Source organism: Amblyomma maculatum, chromosome 4 (genome assembly GCF_055883805.1).
Source record: "Amblyomma maculatum isolate TAMU_Amacu chromosome 4, ASM5588380v1, whole genome shotgun sequence".
NCBI classification, from domain to species: Eukaryota; Metazoa; Arthropoda; class Arachnida; order Ixodida; family Ixodidae; genus Amblyomma; species Amblyomma maculatum.
The window spans coordinates 180,125,002-180,150,979 of NC_139347.1; the positions used below are offsets into that span (position 1 = coordinate 180,125,002).

Here is a 25,978-nt window from a genome sequence, read left to right on the forward strand (position 1 = left end):
GCGCTGTCTTGCGCATATTGATCGTGGATAGCAGCCTACAGCCATTTCGGTGCTTGACGCTATGCACTTTGTCGCTTCAGCGTGGGCTGCAGTGGCCGCATCAACTGCACAGCACTGCTTCGCGCAGTGTGGCTTTCACACGGACGGTGAAGGGGAATTTCCTGGCACAGACGCTGGGGAGTAGGAAGCAGCCTCGTGCGATCAAGAGCTCACTGATGTGATGGATGCGCTGGGTGCCACGGGACTCGCACACAACTAGGTCGAAGTGGATGCTGCGGTCATGACATCGGAATGCCAGAGTATCGGTGATATTGTTGCGAGCTCGGTCGCGAGTGAAGCCGCAGATTGTGATGACGAGCTCGAGCCACACGATTCCGAGGATTTGTCAGATCCAAGCTTTGGATAAGCGGTCTCGGCTCTGGATCTTTTCCGTAGGTATGTCGCACCTTAAAGCGACGCGGACAGCAATGTGGCTTTCCAGGCTATTGAGAAGCGCCTGGCGTTTTCTAGCGAGCGAAAGAAACTGCAGTCCATTATTCTTGATTTTTTTAAGTCCTAACGTCACTTTGCGGAAATAAATTGTTTGAAGTGAAAGCTGCACCGTTTTCGTTCCTTTTCGGAGCCTTCCTCACTGTTGCGTTTTCCCGCCTGTTACGTTCTTTTTTCTCGGACCGGTGTAAAATGTATGAACGGGGTTCTACTTTATATATATATATATATTGTAGTGTGGTAATCTTCATCGGTATAGCCGCTGACATGCGTCGCGTGCTGGCGCTCTCAAGAACGAAGAAGTTGGTCATTCATTGTCTTTGTGATTTTGTACGCCTGACACTCCTCTACAGATTCATCCTGAGCAGCTGAATCCATCTGCGTCGACTGAATAAACACACCCCTACAATTGGTGCAGGTGCTGCTGGGTACGTTCCCGTCCACCCTGGAACTAAGAAGCCGCACACTGCCATCTGCTTCCACCATGCCGGATGATACTGCCTCGACATCGCCGCCCCTCCTAAACACGGTCCTGTGTTCTGGAGCTCTACGGCAGCGTGACCCATGCCTCTTCAGTGTCACGGTCGATCAAGACGTCGATTGGTTGCCGGCGTACGAGCGTGTCAGTAGTTACAACCGATGGGACAACACTATAAACTAAGTAACGTAACCTTTTATCTGACTGACGTGGCGAACCTCTGGTTTCGCAACCATGAGGCAGACCTGCAATCTTGGTCTGCATTTAAGAAGAATTTTATGGAAGTGTTCGGCTGCCCTGCAGTTCGCAAGTTCCGAGCAGAACAACACTTGCGCGAGCACACTCAGCAGGCCGAAGAGTCGTTCACCAGTTATATAGAAGACATCGTTGACCTGTGCAAGTGTGTCGACCCCCTTAATGTCCGAAGCGGATAAAATCAAAAACATCCTGAAAGGCATCTCTGAAGACGCGTGCCAGACGCTCTGGGTGAAAAGCCCTGCCACGGTCGGTGACGTGATCATACTTTGCCAGAGCTACGACGAGCTTCGTAAAAAGCGCGCTTCTATCCGGCGGTCCGGTGTTAGAGACGACGCCATCTCTACACTAGCGCCGGGCGGTTCTACTCCATCAGAGGACAGCTCTTTGCTTCAACAAATCAAAGCCTTCATTCGAGAAGAGGTCGCCCACCAGCTATCAGTGGTCCCTCAGTTACAGGATACTGGCCGCCTTGCTCCTACATGGCTCCGTCTTTGGCCCCTACCATACGGCGTGCCATGCAAGATCACATCGCTGATGTCCTTCCGCCCAGCTCCATGCTCCCGCCCAGCCCCGTGCCGGCGCAAGTAACGGCACCACTGACTTATGCCCAAGTTGCGGCCAGGCCGCTAATGCTATCAGCATCTCTTTCCTACCAGGTCGCTCCTTCCAACCTTCCTTCGCCTTTGCCTGGGTCTGCATTCCATGTCCCTATTCCAAGGGTACGCCAACGCCCTATGAACCCTTGGCGTACCGTGGACAACCGGCCAATCTGCTATTCTTGCGGGCTGCCGGGCCATGTCCAACGCCTTTGCCGCCAACGCCTTCCACCTTCTCGACCTGACCTCTGGAACTACTCCTACGATACGGACCAGCCTTTGCCGAGAACTCCGCCCGGTTCCGACTTTGTATCTCGCGACAATCAAACGTATACCACTCGGCGATCATCGTCCCCTCGTTGTTGTTCCCCGTCCCCACTTCTCCGACGTTCTACTGGCGCTGTTGAGGGAAACTAACAGTCGCAGTTCCCGGGGCAAGAACTGCGCTTGGTTTGAACTCTTCAAGTCCTCCGTGTTCTCCCGCTAACGTAATACAAGTGTCTGTCGACGGCGTCGCAGCGCTGCCGTATCCATCATCAGTGAAGCTCTTTGCTGTCGTCTTCATAAGATGACCACCGCGCTTTCAGACTTTTCGCTTCGCAACACCTCATCACAGCGCATTCATCCCTCAGCGGCGTGCATGGCCCGTGTTCTCATCGAAGACGTCTTATACACCATCGAGTTTATTGTACTGTCTCACTGCTCACATGACATCATCCTGGGCTACGATTTCCTTTCCACTCATCGTGCCGTTATTGACTGCACCCGCGCGGAAGTTTCCTTTTTACCTCTTTGTGATACCGTGTTGTGTGACGTCCCTACCCGGTCTGCAAAACTCCTTGTCGCCAATGACACAGACATACCTCCATTTTCTGCTGCCCTCGTTCCACTCTCCTGTGAAAGCGTTACAACTTTGACTGTCTTCTTCACATCTTCCGACGCCGCTTCAAGCCATCCCGGCCTCCTGCTTCCATTTGCTGTTCTCAAGTTCGAAGATGGCCTTAGTGCAATGTATGGCTCAAATCAATTTTCGTACCCTCCTGTCCTGCTACGCGGCGAGTGTCTCAGTAGTATGAAGAACTTGATCCCGTGCTTGTAAATACTCTTCCTGCCACGCCTACTTCATTAGACGTTAATGTTCTCAGCTCTTGCGATATAGCGACCGCTTCAACACCACTCGATGTTCTTCAACAAGCTATTGACGCAGATCTTCCACCCGAACAATGCGATTAACTCGCTAATCTTCTACAGAACTTCACTTCTGCCTTCGACCTTCCGCACACTGCTCTGGGTCGCACGTCTGTCGTTACGCACACAATTGACACTGGTATAAACGCACCTTTACGACAGCGTCCTTATTGCGTGTCGGCCTCTGAGTGCCAAGTCACTGCTGATAATGTGGACGACATGCTTCCCCGGGGCGTCATACAGCCATCTAACAGTCCACGGGCTTCTCCGGTTGTTTTGGTCACCAAGAAAGATGGTTCCATCCGGTTTTGCGTCGATTACCGTAGGCTGAACAAAATCATGCGTAAAGACGTCTATCCTCTGCCGCGAATCGACGACGCCTTGGACTGTTTACAGGGAGCCGAGTATTTCTCCTTTTTGGATTTGCGTTCTGGCTTTTGGCAGGTACCGATGGCTGATGATGACTGCTCGAAAACTGCCTTTATAACACTGGACGGCTTATACGAGTTCAACGTTATGCCCTTTGGCCTTTGCAATGTCCCAGCTACTTTCGAGCGCCTGATGGACAGTGTTCTTCGTGGACTCAAGTGGCAGACCTGTCTTTGCTATCTGGATGACATCATAGTTTTTTCTACCGACTTTTTTTTTCTCACCTTCTCCGCCTAAAGCATGTCCTCACGTGTCTCGCCGACACCAGGCTTCAGTTGAATTTGAAGAAGTGCTACTTTGCCGCTCGAAAACTCACAATTTTAGGCCACGTAGTCTCTGAGGACGACTTTTTTCCCGACCCCATCAAACTTCGCGCAGTTGCAGAGTTCCCGAAGCCAACCTCCCTGAAGCAACTCCGGAGCTTTATCGGCCTCTGCTTCTACTTTCGACGTTTCATCTTGAACTTCTATCATCGCTCCTCTGACCCAGCTCCTTGCCGGCAGCTCCGACATTTCCGCCTGGACTCCAGCCTGCGATAAAGCCTTCGACACTTTACACCACCTATTGGTTTCGCCTCCCATTCTACGCCACTTTGATCCGACTGCGCCTACGGAGATCCACACCGATGCCAGCGGTATTGGGCTTGGTGCCGTCCTTACCCAACGTAAGCCTGGTTACAGCGAGTATGTTGTGGCATACGCCAGCCAAACATTGACGAAAGCAGAATCTAATTATTCAGTCACAGAAAGGGAATGCTTGGGCATTATTTGGGCCATTGGAAAATTTTGTCCCTATTTGTATGGCCGACCATTTTATGTTGTGACCTATCACCACGCTTTGTGCTGGCTTGCCTCTCTGAAAGACCCATTCGGTCGCCTTGCTCGCTGGGCTCTCCGTCTCCAGGAGTATGACATTCATGTCATTTATCGATCAGGTCTGAAGCATACGGACGCGGATGCTCTTTCCCGCTCGCCATTGCCTAGTGATACCTCGTCTGACCACCTCTGTGCTTACGATTTGTCGACTCTTGCCACTATCGACATGGCTACCGAGCAGCAGAATGACCCCTGGATCAATGTACTTTTGGATTTTCTCTCAAGTCCTACTCCCCGTCAAATAGCCAAAGCGCTCGTCCGGCAAGCCCACCACTTCTCCATTCGTGACGGTCTTCTCTAGCGCCGCAATTATTTGCTTGATGGACGGAAGTGGCTTCTAGTCATCCCACGTCATCTCCGTGCCGACATTTGTGCTGCGTACCATGGTGGCCCACAATGTGCTCACAGTGGCGTATTGAAAACCTACATGCGCCTACGTGTGCGATTTTACTGGCGTGGAATGTACCGCTTTGTACGACATTTCGTGCACGCTTGCGAATCTTGTTAACACCGAAAAACTCCTCAAAAGTCCCCTGTTTCGTTGCAGCTGTTACCCTGTCCTGCTCATCCGTTTGACCACGTTGGCATAGATCTCTATAGCCCTCTTCTTACTACTCCCGCTGGAAACCGGTGGATTATCGTGGCAGTAGACCATCTTACTCGCTACATTGAAACATCACCGTGACGCTCTGCCTCTGCAAGAAACGTTGCTTTGTTCCTTCTCAACAACTTGTATCTTCGCCATGGGACTTTGAAGGAACTGCTCAGTGACCGCGGACGCGTTTTCTTCTCCTACGCTCTTGAGGCCCTACTGAAAGAATGCCGCATCATTCATCGCACCGCTACTTCTTACCACCCTCAGACGAATGGCCTGGCAGAACACTTTAACCGTACTCTGAGTGACATGCTGGTCATGTACGTCAACAACGCTCATTCCAACTGGGACCAGGTTCTTCTCTTCGCAACCTACGCGTACAACACTGCGATACAGACCACCACTGGATTCTCTCCCTTCTTTCTTCTTTACGGGTGCGAGCCAACCTGCACAATGGAGGCGCTTTTTCCCTACCGCCCTGATGTTTCTGAATCAACGCCACCCTCAGACGATCAGCTCGCTCATTCGCTTACAAAGGAAAACCAGTGGCAACAAAAACACCATCATGACACTGGCGTGGCGCCTTCATATGCACCCAACTCCCTGGTGTGGTTCTGGGTTCCTGCCACAACTGCCAGCCTTTCAAAGAAGCTTCTTGCTCGGTATCACGGTCCATACCGAGTCCTTCAAAAAACATCTCCTGTCAACTACGTAGTTGAGCCCGTTACGCCCTCTGCGGACTTGTGTCGCCGTGGACGCGAAATAGTTCATGTGGACCGAATCAAGCCCTACTACAATCCGTCTGTCCTTTCGGCTCCATGAGTCGTCAGGATGGCTCCTTCTCTACCCGGGGGGAAACTGTAGTGTGGTAATCTTCATCGGCATAGCCATTGACATACGTCGCGTGCTGGCGTTCTTAAGAACGAAGAAGTTGGACGTTGTCTTTGTGATTCGGTACGCCTGACGCTTCGCTGCAAATTCATCCTGAGCAGCTGAATCCATCTGCGTCGACTGAATAAACACACCCCTGCAATATATATACACAGTCAAGTCCACTTATAACGATACCGGTTTTAACAATATATTGGTTACAACAATGAAAACCTGCTGTACCGTCCACTTTTGTATGTTTTCTATGGTAAAATAACCCGCTCACTACAATGTCCCCTTGCCACATTATCGGTTATAACAATGAAGTCTCGCCCCTGAGTTCTCATGCCAAAAGGTAGTTGAATGCGAAATCCTTGAAAAGAAAAAAAGAAAAGAAATTCCAGCTGCTGCACCCTCCCCGCGGCGCGCTCATACAATAGAACCTGTTTTCTTGCCTTCTCTGCATTGTAAGCCCGCGCGCCTTTCTCCCGCTGCCCTTCCACCCCTCGGAACACAAATGGACTGCGCCCATAGCACTGCGCTGCGCCACCCTCCGAAACATAAATGGACTTCGCCAACGCGCCGACAGCGCTGATCCGCTGATCTGCTCACTCACCCGCTCGCCCCTCATTTTGCGCAGTTCTGCAAACAGATTTGGTTGTTTGTGCAAATTGATTGAGTCGAAGTCGTTCCTGGCCACGCGGTTTCTTCGTCTCGTATGAATCGCCGCCGAAATGTAAGATGGCTGATCCATCCGCGGATTATCGGACAACGTTGCCGGTGAAAAGAAAGTGCACGGCACGGCTATCGATTTGGAGACGACAAGTGCAGTATCGCAAAGGAGTACGCACTATCGCAACCGACGGTGTCGACGATCATCCGCTCCTCTGAGAAGTTCGACAAAGAAAAGTCCTTGCTTGACAGAGGGCACAAACGCGTTTGACATGGTGCCTGACGACGACAGTGACGGCAACGACAGCGATGATGACGCGGTTGGGCAGGCTGCCTCAACGCTGTTCTCGCAAGAGGCCCTGCAGTTGATTCAGTCCCTGTGGGGCTTTGTTTTCTCAAGGGACCTTCCGTTGCACTACGTGGTGTACCTAGATGCCACGGAGATGGGACGTCGACACGCTTCGCGTGAGGCAAGCAGGGCTAACAGATATCGGGTTTTCTCGTGCAAGCCAGTGAGATGTACGTGGTGAGATGCTTGCGGCGATTTCACCCCAGGGGCCTGCGTGCTCCAATCTCCTCTGCTTTGAAATAAAAGTTTCGTCTTTCTCTCTCTCTCTTCACCCCAGCGTTACTACGGGATTTCTCAAGCTGAGAGGCAGCTGCGGCAAACTTCTTTTATTTTTTACAAGACCCCTTTCGGGGCCACAAAAACGATGTATCGGCGGAGCTCGCATGCCACTTGCCATCCGTGACCCCTCTCTGCAGTTAAGCTTTTTTTCATGCAAACCGTTTATAGCAATTATCGGTTATAACAATGGAAATTTTGTGGCACTTGAATATTGTTATTAGTGGACTCGACTGTATATAGACCGTTTTACCGAAAGCAGGAGAGGAGGAAAATACTCTCTAACCAGATTCCTTGCGCCGGGCCATTGTTGCCAGTACCGAGTGGGCTGTGCATTCGCACACTTCATGCATAGCAGAGCAGCCTTGCACCTCGGTATATTGTCGCTGGAGAGACTTAAATACCATTATTATCGCTCCTTTTAGTGGTAATGCCATCGAGACAGCAATGCGTGAACGTGGACTGCACAAACAATCAAAGAAATCACAATATGATTGCCCAAAGCGTATGCGGGAAGCATGCATCGACAGTCTGAGTTCGGCTGTGATATGTTTCTGCTTCACCGCTTTCCAGTCTATCCTTATTTAACTCGCCTATGAGCGTTTTATGTAAGCCAGATAGACTTAGTACCAATGACAGACTCACGAATATGGTGCCTCTTGAATATGATGACGAACGCCGGGCCTGCTAAAATCTGTTCTTCACTTAAATAATAAGCTGACAGCAAAAAAAAAAAAGCCCTTCTTGCAGATTTCTGACCCATACTGCGCTATTTATAATTGCAATACAGATACTTTAAGCAACACATTGCCGCTAGTGCGGCCCGCGGCTCATCGTCTGCACGCTAGTTCCGCTGCTAAGGCGTCACCGAAATTTACATCTTTCCTTCACTGATACTATGGGATCGGCAGTAAAGCAGTTCCATGAGAGACAATTTACTCTAGCGTTGAACAATTACAAAGCGTCGTCGGATGTGCCTTCGATGCGAAAGATTTTAGGCATAGCGACGACTAGGGAGTAGCGCTCGACGAGTGTGCCGTAGTCCGCCGCGCCAGCTGGCGGCGCCGTTTTCGTAAGTACTGCTGTATGTGCTGTGAATTTGTTGTTTTCTTTCATGGTGCCGCTAAGAGCGCACGTTTTTCGACGTTTGCTCAACAATACGTCATGCAAACGATGCTGCTACGAAGTACGGGACGGGAGTATACGATGTCTCGCCGCAGGATGAACACCAAGGCTTTATGAAAACGTCAACGGATGGTACTTTAGACCCTACTTCTTTTAAGTGATAGTCTTGAACCATAGTTTAACTTGAAATTATACATTGTTGAAGCAGGACAGCTCAATCGTATATCGAAATGGGTCGCACTTCATGTTAAATCAATGCGGCGATAACTGGAAAGCATCTTTCGCAGTATCTGCATTTCGAATTCGGTAGCTGCCCGTACGGTTCATTCGCTGCGTGTTTGTGCGTACACTTACCATTGCGATGACAAAATATAATTGAAAATACATGTATCGTGAAAGAGATATAACAGATACATCCTCACTGCAGAAGGGGAGCGCAGTCCTTCGCAGTCACCCCGGCCGCTAGTGCTGTTTCCAACAGCTGCCGCTATGTCAAACGGATAGTATACGGTTTGCAGGCACGCTCAAACAAAGCACAAATAGCACCAAGGTGTCGGATAGCTTTCACGAGCACCGCGAAACAGCACTTTTACACTGCCGCACCGCAGCATCAACACGCACAGCACAGCCCAAGATGGCGTCAAGAGGAGCCGGAGCGGACGTTCCCAGTTGGGCTCATACGGGGCGCCACCATCGAACTAAGATGGCTGCACCCAAACATTGAAACCAAAAAGGTCTATATATAAACGATCCGGCCCCTAATGAGCGACCCACTCACCTCTACAGATGTGAGCCGGTGAGCTGTTCAAGTGAGCGGAGCCGCTCTGATCCGCTCACTAAAGTGAGCCGCCTTGCACATCTCTACAATGGTGGTGGGCGAGCGTGAGCATGCTTGGAGGCGCAGGCGCCTCCTTGCTCGGCAGCGACGCGAGCATGCGCGCACTCCCAGACTGATTCCTTCTTCACCTCCTTTCCCCACTCCTTCGTAGACGTGTCGCGTGAGCCGTGACGGAGGTCGAGGCTGCCGCCGCTGTTGCGCTGCGCTCTCTCTCAGCATGATCGCGAATGTTTTCAGTTTCTATGACTTCGAATAATTCTGATTTACTGTAAACACTTTCCAGGTGGTTTCCCTTACAATGAATTCTGAATCTGGTTTTCGCTATGCACGTTCCTTTGGGTCTTGAAAATTGCATATAATGAAAACCTGGATAAATCGCGGACACTTTACAGTTTCGTTATAACTAGGTTTAACTGTAAAAACATTTATTAAAGACGTCTCCAGCATAAAAAAAAGACCACAGGTATCGGAAGGATGGCAAGAACATTACACCTTTTTACTTTACTGTTTACATTAAGGGGGGACACCGGTCTTAAAACTAGTTTCGTTATTTTCGAATCGAAATTGATGCAACTTGGTGGGATTGTGTAGTTTCTTGTGCAGATTCGAAAACTGCAATTATTTCTTGTTTTATTGCATAACAAAAGTTCAAAGGTCAAAATATAGCATATAATGGTCACAAAAAAAAAGCCATTTTATAAATTTTGAACAAGAAATTAAAAAATCTACTTGCAACATTGTGTGTTCCACATATTTGGCTTCATGCTGAAAAAAAAAATTATTACTCTATCTGCAATAGGTGCCGGGATAGGCCGCAAAACTGCAAGTGGTCGTCAATGTATGTTTTGAGAAAAGAGCAAAAAAGAAACAGGGGATTATTTAACAGACATTCACTGGTGCAATGCACACATTTACAATTTAAAATTGCTAGAAACCTCCAGGAATGTAGTCTCTGCTTTCCAACGTCCAAGTGTCGCCTCTTTCATTTTGATTTGCAGTTGCAGCACATTCAGTTGTCACTTTATCAGCTGTGCGAGTCACATGCAGGCAGCGTTTTTTTTTTTTTTTTTTACGTAAGTCGTTTTGCTATGTCCTCGCATCAAGACCGCGGTGAGGAACGTTTATTGCGAAAAAGAAATGTAATTTGGAGCTGTTTGCTAAGGACTATGAACTATGACTATGAACGAGGTCCGATCGGCGCAAACGTGCGGCGAGCTCTAAGAAGATGACGTGTCCCGCAGTTTACGCATTGGAGAATAACTTTGACGGCGATTTCTTATCTCTGTTCACTTTTTTAAATGCGAGTATCACCACCGTATGTTTAACGCTTCGCCAATTTCGGCAAACTGTTTAGACCTGACGATCGTGAACTACGCCTTGCCAAGCGGGCTGTCCACCGCGCTGCCGTCATCGTCACGAAAACAATCCGTCTACCGCTTCGTTGCTGGAGTTGGAGTGAGTTCAAGCTTTTTCTGTTTTGAGCTTATTTTTTTTTCTCATCTGCGGCCTGCGATATCACCGTCGTGGCGAGTGCGACCGCTGGCAGTAGCAGTCTCCTGTGCTGGGGAAAACGTTAGGCCTACTTCAGGCTCGTACACACGATCGTTCAGCGCACGACTTTCGTCAGCCTGAGCACGCACAGCCGGGGCAGGGCATCACTTGAGATGATTATTCAACAATTTTTTTCACTTTTTTCACAAATTCTTGCCGTGAACGCACCTCGCGGCTCGGAACCAAGCGCGGCCGGCGTCACGTCTCCGCCGTCTCCCCGCGGCTTGGACGCGCCGAGCAGATGCCGTCAGCCAGCTCCACCAATGCGATGAAACCTTATCGTCACGTGCACTCCGAAAGCCAATGGGATTGCAAATGCCACGTTTTCTTTTTTGCTATTTTTTATGCGACCAATGGCCGAATGTAAACAGCAAAGGCAGCAATTTGAAGACGAAAGGCGGCTCTTTCGAATGAGACCAAGATGGCTACGGTGCCACGCACAAAATGGGAGCTACGCCTCGCAGAAAATGTTTGTTTGGGGGCGTTTTCGGCCCAAATTTGGGCGACATCGATCATGTAAATTGGTATTGTGACTAAAATACCGACCCTAGAGATGAAAAACTTAGGAGATAGGTAGATAAAGAGCTACTGATTTCGCAAATCACATTTTCTAAAAAGTGATTTTTTTCGCGATTTTTTGGTCTGAAAGACCCATGTCCCCCCTTAACTGAGTGTTTAATCCTCCCAGTTTACTAATACAGTAAAAGCTCGTTAATTCAAATTCCACGGGGCCGCCAGGCCAGTTCGAATTAACCAAAATTCGAACTAATGAAAGTGAGCAAAAATGAAGGCGTTTGATGCCCGGAGGGCACGAAAAACATTTATTTAGCAAAAAAGTCTGTTATCATCTTCTGCTTCTTCTCTCTGAGGGCTACCGCACTCACTCGGTCTTCTAGCATGCGAATGCGACGCAGGGAGTCTTCTTCCCCCTCTTCAAAGCTGAAGAAAAGGCGCGCGACATTCAGCGCTCCCATAACTTCTGCCGCGGATGGACGCACGGGCTCTTGCTCCTCGTCGTCGTCCTCGTCTTCTGCCTCTTCTGGGACAGACTGCTCCCCAACAATTTCAGCGACAATGTCCTCATAACTTAGGGCACCACACACTGCTGCATCGCTGTCTACTCCAACGTAATCATCAAAACTGACGTCCTGCAGCACAGCACGCACAGCCGCAGGCAGAGGCTCTGGACTCCCATCGTCGCCACTTTCTTTCATACTTCCGGCAGCAAAGTCACAGTGGTGGAAGCAGTTTGCAATTGTGGACGGCGTGACCTGCTCCCATGCACGCACCAACATGTGCATTGCTGTGAGCAATGTGATGGTGCTGGTCTTCTGGTTTCCAGTGCACAAAGTCATGCGCTCGATCATGTGGCGCCTAAAGAAACATTTGATGTTTCTGATCACCCCCTGATCCATCGGCTGCAAGGCCGCAGTCGTGTTGGCGGGCAAAAAGACGAGCCTTGTGGCTTTCAGCTCGGCGTCGACTTTGTGTGCCGAGCAGTTATCTACAATGAGGAGAACTTGACGCTTCCCTAGCTCCATCCTCCGATCGAATTTCAAGAGCCATTTTTTAAACAATTCGCCCGTCATCCACGCCTTGCTGTTGGCGGAGTATTCCGTCGGCAGCGTCCTAATGTTCTTGAAACATCTAGGTTTATGTGCCTTGCCGACAACAAAAAGAGGGACCTTCTCCGTCCCGGTCATATTAGCGGCGACCAGAACAGTAATCCGCTCTTTGCTTCGCTTGCCGCCAGCGCAGCTGTCCCCTTTAAATGTTACTGTTCTGTCGGGCTGGAGCTTATAAAACAAAGCCGTCTCATCAGCATTGAATATATCATGTGCCGAGTAGCTTTCTAAGTACTGCTGCAGAGCACCGCTTCGCCACGTGGCACAAGTTTCTGCATCCACTTCTTTGGCTTCTCCAGACAACACCCGGAAGACAAGATTATGTCTGTCTCTAAAGCGGTGAAACCATCCTTCGGAGGCGACAAAATCTTCCACATTCAAGCGCAGGGCGAAATCGGCCGCCTTCGCCATGATAATTGGGCCGCTCAGTGGAATGTCAGCGCTTCTCATTTCTTTCACCCACGTGATCACAGCGGTCTCAATTTCCGGATACTTGGCTAACCGAAGCCTTTTTCTGTTGCTGGCGAAATCTTCGGCTTCATAGGCATCCTCGATGGCCTTCCTATTTCGGACGTACGTCGACAACGTGCTTGGTGGAATCCCGTGCTTTTTCGCGATTTCCACTTTGCTGGCCTTCCGTTCATCCACCTCGCGTAAAATAGCCACTTTCTCCTTCACCGTCTTGGCACAGTATTTCCCACGCGAACACATCTCGCGGACACAAGCTCACAACAAGCGGCGTGCAAAACGAGGGCTCACGAAATGCAACACGAAACCGTGGGCGATAACACTAAAACGTCGTTCCTCGAAGGAGTTGCGGCAGGAAAGACTGTTTAGTACTTGTTCCAGCACCCTAGCGGCGCCCCGATGGTTGTGCCATCTATCGTTCTGCCGTGAAAGCTTCCAACGATGGTTTTTAACAGCGCCGCTTGGCGGCGCCCAGTTCGAATTATGGGTGGCGGCGCCAATTTTTGAGTGAATTAACGAGCTGTTACGCGCATAGACTTCTATGCACTGCGGACCGGACCACGATGACTATTTCGAATTATCAAAAATTTCGAATTAACGAGTTGTGAATTAACGAGCTTTCACTGTAGCGGTGTTCTACTCTAGTGCAATCAGGCATCCATGGTGCAATATAGTTATGAAGTTTTACATTGGCAAAACTTGGAGATGTTTCAGTGATTTGCCAAAGGCGTGTCATAGGTGTAAGAGAGATGGCAAGAATGCTGCAAGCTTTCATACTTGGAATCTAATCAAGAGACAGCTTCCACCCAGTTTGTGATAAACATGACACTACAGTTGGAACCAAAAAAGCCTCCTGTTGTTTTTCAAGCCAAGCTGGGAGTCTGTATACTGTGTGATAGCTACCTACCAGTAACTTTTTCCCCCATGGTCAAAATCATCAATAAGAAAAATCATCAATCTATCATATTTTTCTTTTAACAAGATATATGCACAAGCTGCTGTACTATTCGAATAGCCTGCAGATAATATCAGCAATTCAATTTACTCTGTACTCCAACTATTTTATTCTCTTTAAATTCCAGAAGTCACAGATTTCCAGATCATCTACATGTGACAAAACATTGCAACATTTCCAAATGGTAGCATCTTGCACTTGACACATGGGTTAACAGGCAGTTTCTGCACAGAATCGACTGCCAACATGAGGCAAAATCCCATGTGTGTTAATGCCAAGCCTTGCATAAAACGAGGTGCACAAACAAGGTTTGCAAAAAACAAAGTGCTTCACAATAAGGTATGTCGCTGTGTAACACCCTAAGGCAGTTGAGAACTGGCTGTGAACCTGACTGACACCGATCATCTAGTTGTTATTAAAGACTTCGATAAGGGGCACAGTCCAGCTAGCAGACAACAGCGGAACAAGCGAAGCTGCAGTCGCTTTACAGAGATTGCTCTGATCATCTACAATTTTGCTCTATCTAAAAACAGAAATCGCATAATCTAGGCCAGAGAGGGCAAGAAAAAGCGTGAGAAAAATGGCTCAATATGACATTCATGCAGTTCCACTTAATGTTATCAACACCTGATAACACTCTGCCATGGCTTTCACTTAATTCTGTCAAAAAACAAGCGTAACAATCTTTGCTACAAGCTTCGCCGTGGATAACATAATGCCTTTTTATTAGAAGACCTCACCTCGATTTCCTCCTCTCCTGCCATGACAGCCGAGCTGTCTGCGTGCCTACTCTTCGCTGCAGGCGGCTTGTCTTCATCCGGCTTTAGATTGGCCTTCATAGACAAGCGGTTGATGAGGTTGTCATGCTTCAGCCTCTTGCTCTTCATGACAGCAAAGGCCGTGTTCTTGCCCGTGTTCCCGATCTCAAAGATGGTCTGGAATGCAAAAATTCACAACTACTGGGCACAAGAGACAGCAGTGCATGTGCAAGCTGTGAAACACACTGGGACAGACCTGTCAAATGCCACCAAAGTGCATAACACTACCTACTTCACCGAATGAACAAAAAGTCAATAATATAATGAGCTCTATGATAAAGAATATTATTGCGAAAGCAATACTACTCTAGGTTTCGAGCCTTCAGCGTGGTGCGGTCGCACCCACGTGACACTGTGATGTCACACCCCACGTGACACTAGGGTGAGAGCTGGGCTACCAACTCAAGCGGTCAGCGTGGCGCGCTAGAGGCGCAGCTGGTGCTCACGTGATACATGATGCCAGGCATGTTCATACGGCTTGGTTAAAGCGGGGCTTTATATGTGGGCTGGCAGGAGCTACCAACTTGGGTCTCTCATTTCAAATGGGACGGTTATGTCAGAATCAGCCTGCTAGGACCCTGGCATTCACGTTACCCCTATAGGCCACTAAGGCATGTCCATAGGGGTTGGTTAAAGCAGGGTTTTATATGTGGGCTGAGGAAGAAGAAAAAGAGAAGAACGCTCGGTCACCCGTAGCTAATGCTTTCGCTCAATATTTGGTTCAGCAGCGTTGAACCCGTGTAACTTTATTATTATATTAGAAAATAAGTAGTATGAGCCAAGCAAAGCAGTTTTAATGAAGTCTGCGAGTGATAAGCTGGATTCACTTTCGCTCTGTTACCAATTCCCTCCAAGTAGGTAGCATGAAACTAAAGGTAGCACATATGACACCGCTCCCTTCCCTGAAAGGCATGCTTTTGCAATGTGTGGCAAGAGAGATGAAATGTTAAAATATGCACTGGGCTCTCACAGAATCGGCGCCTACAGACATGGTTGACGACAGTAAAGATTTCCTTCTTTGAGCACTGAGTACCACAGATAAGGCAGCATGGCAGAGACTGCACATAGAGCTCTTCAAAGTGATTGCACATTTGAAGTGCCAAAGAGGAACAGTTCCGTACTTTTTTGTATGCAAACACCCAGCTTGAATCTTTCATGGGAACATAATCTTTGCAATAAGTACTTCCCAGCAAGGTTTACGTAACACTCCTCATTGCACAGCAAGTCGAGTTAGCACACACAAGCGGCACGGGAAGGTTTTCACAACACTCGATGTACAGGGTCGTCAGCTCTTAATTTGAACACAGTTGCCATCTTCAAAGCACCATTGCGTCCAACCTGGCTGCACATTAAGCCCAAGTGACAGGTGTGTGAAGCACCATATCAAAGTACCCCTAATACAGTAAAACCTCGTAAACCAATACAGTAAAACCTCGTTAAAACATACACGCTTTACAGTAGTTTTGTTTTAAAAGTAGTAAGGTCAAGTCCCCGACTCGGCGCCTATTCAATATAACGCATTTCGCATCCGCATAAACCATACCAGCTTATTGCGGACTTATCGGTTAGCACGTACCACTTTCAATTTTCATCGGACAATTCATGGCGGTAGTACCACCTCACAAAAGACTGTTTGACTAGCGTAGTGACAAACCTCAATAAACGCGACCAATGCAATAGCAAGCTACAATGCAACTGCGATGATGATGGTAAAGCGACTAGCGCCATCTAGCGGCGAGCGCGCCAATCCAAGCCGTAAAGTAACTGTGGCCTCCGAGCGCCAGGCCACTGGAGCCGATCACGGAGTCATCCACATACTCCGTCCTCCCCCTAGCGGGCCCTATTTTGGACTAGTCCGAACGACCACCCCTCCTTGCTCCGTGCCCCTTGCACGCCTAGGCCTTGGTTCACTTTCTTTCGAACGTGTGACGAGGTGACTTTGAGCGGTGTGCGTCGCGAGTTCTCCATCCGTCTGCATCATGTCGAAGCTTGGACCGAAACATCAGGTGCTTAGTATAAATGACAAAGTGGAGATTGTCCGTGCCATCGAGAGAGGGGCAAAAACATCTGTGCTGGCACGTGACAGAGACTTGACACTAACTACTGTGTGGGGCATTTGGAATGCCAGAGAAAAGCTACTCGGCAGTGCTGCTGCAACTGCGAAGAGATGTTCAGTGCGAGGATCAGCATTTCCAGATGTGGAGGAGGTGCTGGTGCGATGGCTGAAAACAGCTCGGCCGAAAAACCTATCAGTTAGCGGACCTCTCCTCGTTGAGAAAGCCCTGGTTTTCACCTTGCAGCTCAACCATGACAACTTCGTGTGCAGCAATGGCTGGCTAGCCAGATTCAAAGCAAAGCACAGAATAAGCACGAAGACCGTAGCTGGAGAAGGCGCCGCGGCTGACACTAAAGGCGCAGAAGATTGGAGGAATAGCCAGCTTGGACAAATTTTGGAAGACTATGCGGCTGACGACTTATTTAACCATGATGAGTCCGCGCTTTTCTTCAAGCTGCTGCCGAATAGAACGCTTGCGTTCAAGGGAGAACCGTGCACCAGCAGCAAGCATGCCAAGGACCGCATTTCAGTTGCATTCGCATGCAATATGTCTGGAAGCGAGAAGTTGCCACTCCTCGTCATTGGCAAGTCAGCCAAGCCAAGGTGCTTTAAAGGCGCCCCACTGCTGCTGTTGTCGCTGCTAGAGCACCGCGGCATCAGACTAAGATTACCGACTTTTTCAGTGCAAAATAAAGGCTGCATTTTTTTTTTCAACCTAGTGCCCGTTTCCGCTTGTTTTTTTCGCAGGTAAGTGGGTAATTTTACGCTACTCCTGTTAAGCCGTAGTACCGTTTAGTATGTACTTTTTCCGAGTTCCGGCCAACTACGGCTTAACAAAGTTTTACTGTAAGTGGCTGGATCGAACATAATGACCCTTTCAAGACAGCAACCATGTTCAAACTAAAAGTGCATAACCCTGCCCACCTACAATCTGCTTCAGTCAGGGAAGTGAGCAAATCTTTATCAGCCGCAGTTACATGTACGAAGATTTTACAGTAATGATTGCCCCGTTATTGGTCACACTTGGTGATTTCGTGTGACAGCAAAAACCTGCTGCAGTGGTTACAACATTTAGCCACTGAATCTACCTAAAGATGCTGAATCATCCCAGCTGCAGTGGCCCTCTTCCGATGATGACAATGTATGGTGGCCAAAATGAATCCACAACTCTGCACAAGGTTCCTCTTTCTCGCTTTTTCCTTCGTCACCCCATCCTCCATCCCTCCTTTCACAGAGAAGCTCAGGCATTCACCCAGAGTGAGACAATTACTGCACCTTTCATCTCCTTATGAAAGATCTTTCTTTAAAAGTACTATACCTAACTTATGCTGTGCATTGGGAGGGCAACAAAAGTCTAGCTGCTATTATGCAAGAATGGGCCATAATATTACAGACAAACCTGGACTATCAAACCCGGATAATTAGAATTTTGGTTACATCGAACTCACGGAATATGCCCTTGAAAATACCATGTAAAAGTATAGGAAAGCCGCCTCGTATATCGAACTCCAATTTCACCGGTGATTCGATATATCGAACTCCGCGCCACGCACTGGAAGATGCGTCTTCCCCAAAGACTATCGCACCCCTCTTGGCCATATTCAAGCCATGCGGCCAAGCACGGAAGGAATGAGAGAGTAGAGTTCGGGGAAGGCTGGTCTGGAGCAGCGCCGTACCCTTTCCCCAAAGGCGCGCGCATATGCGGTGATCATTTGCCGTACGCAAGCACATGACGTTTGCAAGCCATGTGCGTGAAGGAACGAAAGGGAACCAGTTTGGCAACAGCCAGTACGGAGCAGACACAGCCAATGTAGCCATGGCGTTCGGGAGAGGGGAACAATGTGATAGAGCGAAGTGCAAGGGTTTGCCCATTCTTCTGCCGAGCTTTCTCTCTCCCCTGCTCCCTCTTTCCAAGTCTTCATTCGCGAGGCGTCGGCTCGGCGACGTAGCATAAGCTATAGACCGTTTTACCAAGAGCAAGCGGAAGAGAAGGAAAATACTATCTAACCAAATTCCTTGCACCGGCCCATTGTTGCCAGTATCGAGTGGGCTGTGCATTCGCACGCTTCAAGCATAGTAAAGCAGTTTTGCAGCTCGGTATAGACCTTTTTAGTTTCGATGCCTGGGTGCAGCCATGTTTGATGGTGGCGCCCCGTATGAGCCAAACTGCGGAACGTCCGCTTCGGCGCCTTTTGACACCATCTTGGGCTGTGCTGTGCGTGTTGATGCTGCGGTGCGGCAGTGTAAAAGTGCTGTTTCGCGGTGCTCGTGAAAGCTATCCGACACCTTGGTGCTATTTGTGCTTTGTTTGAGTATGCCTGCAAACCGTATACTATCCGTTTGACATAGCAGCAGCTGTTGGAAACAGCACTAGCGGCCGGGGTGACTGCGAAGGACTGCGCTCCCATTCCGCAGTGAGGATGTATCTGTTATATCTTTCAGGATACATGTATTTTCAATTATATTTTATGATCACAATGGTAAGTGTACACACAAACACGCAGTGAATGAACCGTACAGGCAGCTACCGAATTCGGAATGCAGATACTGCGAAAGATGCTTTCCAGTTATCACCGCATTGATTTAACATGAAGTGCAACCCATTTCGATATACGATCGAGCTGTCCTGCTTCAACAATGTATAATTTCAAGTTAAACTACGGTTCAAGACTATCACTTAAAAGAAGTAGAGTCTAATGTACCATCCGTCGACATTTTCATAAAGCCTTGGTGTTCGTCCTGCGGCGAGACATCGTATACCCCCATCCCGTACTTCGTAGCAGCATCGTTTGCACGATGTATTGTTGAGCAAAACGTCGAAAAACGTGCGCTCTCAGCGGCACCATGAAAGAAAACGACAAATTCACAGCACATACAGCAGCGCTTACGAAAGCGCCGCCGCCAGCTGGCGCGGCGGACTACGGCCCACTCGTCGAGCGCTACTCCCTAGTCGTCGCTATGCCTAAAATGTTTCGCATAGAAGGCACATCCGACGACGCTTTGGAATTGCTCAGCGCTAGAGTAAATGGTCTCTCATGGGACTGCCTTACTGCCGATCCCATTATATCATAAAAGAAAGATGTAAATTTAGGTGACGCCTTAGAAGCGGAGCCAGCGTGCAGATGATGAGCCGCATGCCGCACCAGCGGTAATGTGTTGCGTAACCTATTTGTATTGCAATTATCAGTAACACGGTATGCGGTAGAAATCCGCAAGAAATATTTTTTTTTTTGCTGTCGGTGTATTGTTTAAGTGAAGAACAGATTTTAGCACGCTCTTGCGTTGGCGGAAAAGATCCACCGGAGGGCGCAGAGGGCTTGCTGGAGGCACGGCCTGCCCGGCGTGCGTGGCTACTACGGCGGAGGAAGTGAAATGGGTATCATATTCCTGTGTCTGTCATTGGTACTAAGTCTATCTGGCTTGCATAAAACGCTCATAGGCGAATTAAACAAGGTTAGACTGGAAGGCGGTGAAGCAGAAACATCACAGCCGAACTCAGACTGTCGATGCATGCTTCCCGCATACACTTTCGGCAATCATATTGCGATTTCTTTGATTGTTTGTGCAGTCCACGATCATGGATTGCTGTCCCGATGACATTACCACTGAAAGGGGCGCTAATAAAGGTATTTAGGTCTTTCAAACGACACTATAGACCGTTTTACCGAGAGCGAGCAGGAGAGGAGGAAAATACTCTCTAACCAGATTCCTTGGGCCGGCCTACTGTTGCCAGTACCGAGTGGGCTGTGTATTCGCACGCTTCATGCATAGCCGAGCGGCCTTGTACCTCGGTATATTGTCGTTTGAGAGACTTAAATACCTTTATTAGCGCCCCTTTTAGTGGTAATGTCATCGGGACATGCATGATCGTGGACTGCGCAAAGAATCATAGAAATCGCAATATGATTGCCGAAAGTGTATGCGGAAAGCATGCTTCGACAGTCTGAGTTCGGCTGTGATATGTTTCTGCTTCACCGTTTTCCAGTCTATCCTTATTTAATTCGCCTATGAGCGTTTTATGTAAGCCAGATAAACTTAGTACCAATGACGGACTCACGAATATGATGCCCACTTCCCTTCCTCAGCCGTAGTAGCCACGCACGCCGGGCAGGCCGTGCCTCCTGCAAGCCCTCCGCGCCAACAATACGGTGAGTCTCATCCGCCAACACAAGAACCTGCTAAAATCTGTTCTTCACTTAAACAATAAGCCGACAGCAAAAAAAAAAAAAGAAAGTCCTTCTTGCAAATTTCTGACCCATACCGTGTTATTTATAATTGCAATACAAATAAGTTACGCAACACATTGCCGCTGGTGCGGCCTGCGGCTCATCGTCTGCATGCTGGCTTCGCTGCTAAGGCGTGGCTGAAATTTACATCTTTCTTTTACTAATACTAGGGATCGGCAGCAAAGCAGTTCCATGAGAGACCGTTTACTCTAGCGCTGAGCAATTACAAAGCGTCGTCGGATGTGCCTTCGATGTGAAACAATTTAGGCTTAGCGACGACTAGGGAGTAGTGCTCGATGAGAGTGCCGTAGTCCGCCGCGCCAGCGAGCGGCGCCGCTTTCGTAAGCGCTGCTCTATGTGCTGCGAATTTGTCTTCTTTCATGGTGCAGCTGAGAGCGCACGTTTTCGACATTTTGCTCAACAATACGTCGTGCAAACGATGCTGGTACGGGACGGGAGTATACGATGTTGTTGCGCCGCAGGGCGAACACCAATGCTTTATAAAAACGTCGACGTATTGTACTTTAAACACTACTTCATTTACGTGCTGGTGTTGAACCGTGGCTTAACTTGAAAGTATACAATGCTGAAGCAGGACAGCTCGATCCTATATCGAAATGGCTCGCACTTCATGTTAAACCAATGCGACGATAACTGGAGAGCATCTTTCGTTGTATCTTCATTCCGCGTTCGGTAGAGGCCCGTACGGTTCATTCGTTGTGTTTGTGTGTACAGTTACCATTGCGATTATAAAATATAATTGAAAATACATGCATTGTGAAAGATGTAACAGATACATCCTCACTGCGGAAGTGGAGCACAATCCTTCGCAGTCATCCCGGCCGCTAGTGCTGTTTCAAACAGTTGCCGCTATGTCAAACAGATGGTATACGGTTTGCTGGCATGCCCAAACAAAGCACAAATAGCACCAAGGTGTCGGATAGCTTTCACGAGCACCGCGAAACAGCACTTTTACACTGCCGCACCGCAGCATCAACACACACAGCACAGCCCAAGATGGCGTCGATGGCGTCAAGAGGAGCCGGAGCGGATGTTCCCAGTTGGGCTCATATGGGGCGCCACCATCGAACTAAGATGGCTGCACCCAGGCATCGAAACTAAAAAGGTCAATAGCGGCTGCAGATCCTAAAGAAGCGGCAAATTTGTTTTTTCTTCCTTTTGCGAGAGTTGTCTGTCCTTGTCCTCGTGCTGAACGTGCGGCGTAGCATAAGCTATAGCGGCTGCGGATCCTAAAGAAGCAGCGAATTTGTTTTTTTCTTCCTTTTGCGAGAGTTGTCCGTCTTTGTCCTCGTACTGAACATGCGGCGTAGCATAAGCTATAGCGGCTGCGGATCCTAAAAAAGCGGCAAATGTTTTTTTCTTCGTTTCGCGAATCGTCTATCCTTGTCCTCGAGCTGAACATGCGGCGTAGCATAAGCTATAGCGGCTGCAAATCCTAAAGAAGCGGTAAATCTGTTTCTTTCTTCCTTTTGCGAGAGTCGTCCATCCTTGTCATCGTGCTGAACCTTGTGGCGTAGCGTAAGTTATATGCAGCTGCGGGATAAGAAGTGGCAAATTTTGTTTTTCTCTTTTGCGAGAGTCGTTCATTTTCGCATCTATGTATCAATGAAAGCATGCGGTCAGCTGCAATCATGACCATCGGCTTTTATCATTGGGTACATTCGATTTTCCAGACTCGGACTACTTGCTGACAGGTCTCGTCTTCTGCTCTGACAGGAAGCAGCGTGATGGTCACATGATCTTGCGAGCTCCCTCCAACGCTTGTTCTTGCCGCTCTTAGCAGATGACGCCAACCATCAGTCACCACGACTCAGTTTTTTCGCAGTGACGCCGTGCGCATGTTTATCTTTTGGCGTACGTGTAATACTATAGACAGCAGAGGCATGAATCAATTGGTGCTTTTCGCGAATGGTGTGTGACATGCCTGAATGAAAGTGCTTTGCAGACCTCAGTTTGGCAGGGTTTTCTTGCCGTCGCTGCTCACAAAGTTTTTCCAAAAGCACTTGAAAGCAGAAGAAATCTTTGCAAAACCATTTGCAACAAGCGTTACCTGCTCCAGCACAAAGCGGTTCGTTTGCGACGCTTTCAAACACTGCACGCTGAAAAGATCATGAAACAGCTGTGAAGAACTTCTGGGCAGCACGAAAAAGCAATCCGTGCCCGTGCTCGGGATTGTGAATGCTTCCATGTGTAGTGAAATTTAAGACTAAAAGTGAAGACGCAACATTCGAACGTCTTAGAGCTGTTTAGAGATAGCACACAATATCATACACAGAACCCCAAAAGTGCTCGGAACAGCTCGGGATCTAACTCAAAATGGCTGCCGGCCCAAGAGCTTTACTGGTGGGTGGGGCTCTTGGGCTGTCCTAGGAAAACCAAACGTCGGACAGTGCACCTTGTACAGTAAAATCTCGTTGGATCGAACTTCACGGGGACCGGGAAAAAAGTTCGAATTATTGAATGGCGTCAAAAAAACTGCCCAGAACCATTTGTATTACGGTAAATGTACCATATTTAGTCGCGTAACGAACTCGCTCGCATAAAGAACCCACCCAGCCCCAATTTGTGCCTACGAATCTGGAAAAAAAAAAATAAAGGCGTTGTTTCGCGCCATCACAGTACATGACATATTTCTTGGCAGTGCGCTAAGATGCTGCGCAGCGATAACAGCGTGTTTACTTTAGCTCCGGCAGGGGGGAGGGAAGCGAACTTGGCAAAGTGCCAGCGCTTGTCCGGTTGTGCAAGCCTCCTTTTCAGTATGTTCGCTTTATCATGCTATGGGGGACTGGGGAGGGCGCCGTCTCCTGCCACTCCAATCATCGGAACGAACGGTGCTAAAAGCCGGCGTCATGATCGCGGCTGACTCGCGTGCGTCCGTTGACAACTGATGGGTGGATGGATGAATGGCTATCGCAAAGAAAAAAAAAAGTTTAGCCCATTATGTCCGTCCGAGATCATAGCCTTTAAGGGCGTTGGCTGGGACTGCGCCGACAGTACTTATCCTTATTTCCAAATTAACAGGGTGGAATTAACGAGTATTTAGTTGCGAGCTATGGAGGTTGTGCAGAAAAGCGAGCAGGCAGCCGCCGCCGCGCGGCCATGCACTGACTTTGCCGCGGCCGCAGTCCCCTCCCTCCAACACCGCCAGCCGCCGCACCGGTCATCACGCCATTTAGGTTTTACCCACTCTTCCATGGTTTTACCTGGTTCCATCTTCTGTCCCCGTTTTGGACGTGTGCAGCTTCTTCCGATCGCGAAGGTGTTCTTTTTTTTTTTTTTTTTGCCGCGTGATGTGCGCCAAGCCGCCCAGTCGTGGCGGCGCGTAGTTCCAATTATCCGTAGCGGAACCGACTCGCGTTCGAATTGCCAGGCTTTTCTATGCACAGATGTCTATGGAGCTTGGCTGGACCAAGTAGTGTTGTTCGAATTATCGAGGTTCAAATTGACGAGCTTTCACTGTACAGTGAAATCTCGTTACTACGACCACCACATTAACGAACTTTTCAAATTAACGAATTTTTTAAGAATACCCGGCAGATTTGCCATGTTTTCAATGTAAAACTATTTCAGAATAACGAATTTCAAAATAGCGTATATTTCAGAATAACGAACGTATTTTATTTCTCGTTGTATAATTTTGGAACATCAGTATTACGAATTTGGCTAAAATTAACAGCACCGCAGATTGCAACTCTCGCGTGAAACGAAACAGAAACCGCCGTTTCTGCGTGCATGGTCCGTGGGCTGTAGCTATCATCATCAGGACATCTAGGACCAGCTCCTAGCGCCACCATGAAGCTATGGTTTATTACGCAGTAGCCGGCAGGCCTAGCTGCCTGCGTTTGTTTTCTTCCTGTGTTGTGTGCCGTACGCGACTCAATCGTTCGTGCGTTCGCGCGTGCGGGACGGTATTTTTTTTTTTTTGCCGCTGATTATCTTATTGTGAAGTTTGTGCGAGATTGGCGATGATATTAGCCAGCAAAGTGCCAAGAAGATATGAATGCAGCTGCTTTCACTGCAAGAAATCGACGCAGGGAAAAAGCGATTCGGCCTCTACAGACAGCTAGCATTGTCCCATCGACTGCCGCGATCATTATGAAAGACCGAGACAAGATTTTCAAAGCTCAGGAAGCATTGAAGATGGGGTTATAATGAACTCCGATGTGTTTTTTTTTTTTTTTTCACATGGACAAAGTCCGTACTTTCATCGCTCGGTGCAATCAAGCACGCAATGAGGTGTTCCGGAAAGCTGAAGGTGTATGTGCTGTAGTGGTGTAATGTAGTGCGCGGTCGTGTTTGCTGCACGCGGCAGAAGAAAATAATGGATTTCTTCAAATAAATCAGCTTTGGAGTTAGTGCAACCTTTTCACTTGAGGTTTTGCTTGTCTACACACGTGCCTACTGCCAAGGTACATCATTTTCATACCTAGGTTTGACCACTGGCCTATAATTGCAGATTTTTCATTACAACGATATTTCAAAATAACGAATGATTTTTCGCGATCCCGCGGGATTCGTTATATCGAGATTTGAATGTATTACATGCGGGTCCATATTATACGAGGGGTACCCAATAGAAACTGAACTTATTTCCTTTTGAACCTATTTACTCACATTTTAAGCCCAAACCTTTAATCCCAGTCAAAGTACTCTCCACTTGCACTAATACGTACGCTTGTCTAATCTTTCATTACACTTTTCAAAAAATTGTTTAAATTCATCTTTTATGATGGTTGACAGCGCCTGTGTTGTTTTTTCTTTACCTGCGCAACACCAGCAAAATGCTTCCCTTCATTTTTTTCATTCTGAGAAACAAAAAAAGTCACACGGGGCAAGGTCCGGTGAGTATGGGGGTTAAGGAACAGGGCTCATTCCATTTTTGGTCAAATATTGATGATTTGTACAGGCCTATGCACCTACATGTAGTTATGATGACCAGGCAGTTGAAAGCTTCTACGAAGATGTAGAATCGGCAATGCGAAAAGTAAAGACGCAGTATACTGTACTAATGAGGTACTTCAATGCCAAGGTAGGGAAAAAGCAGGCAGGAGACCAGGCAGTAGGTGACTATGGCATTGGTTTTAGGAATGGCAGGGGTATATTACTAGTTGAGTTTGCAGAGCGCAATAACTTAAGAATCATGAATACCTTCTTCAGCAAGCGGAAGAACCGGAAATGGACATGGAAAAGTCCTAACGGGGAGACTAAAAATGAAATTGA

General features: G+C 48.3%; 1 protein-coding gene across 1 annotated transcript in view; it reads right to left on the reverse strand.

The window, feature by feature from the left end:
* The window catches only part of LOC146193754 (ATP-dependent RNA helicase DDX54), a 108,271-nt gene that overhangs the window by 29,652 nt on the left and 52,641 nt on the right, over positions 1 to 25,978 (reverse strand). Inside the window, exon 13 of the mRNA XM_084602812.1 lies at positions 14,378 to 14,572. Within this exon, the coding sequence (XP_084458938.1) occupies positions 14,378 to 14,572 (195 nt within the window). The remainder of the gene's footprint in view (positions 1 to 14,377; positions 14,573 to 25,978) is intronic.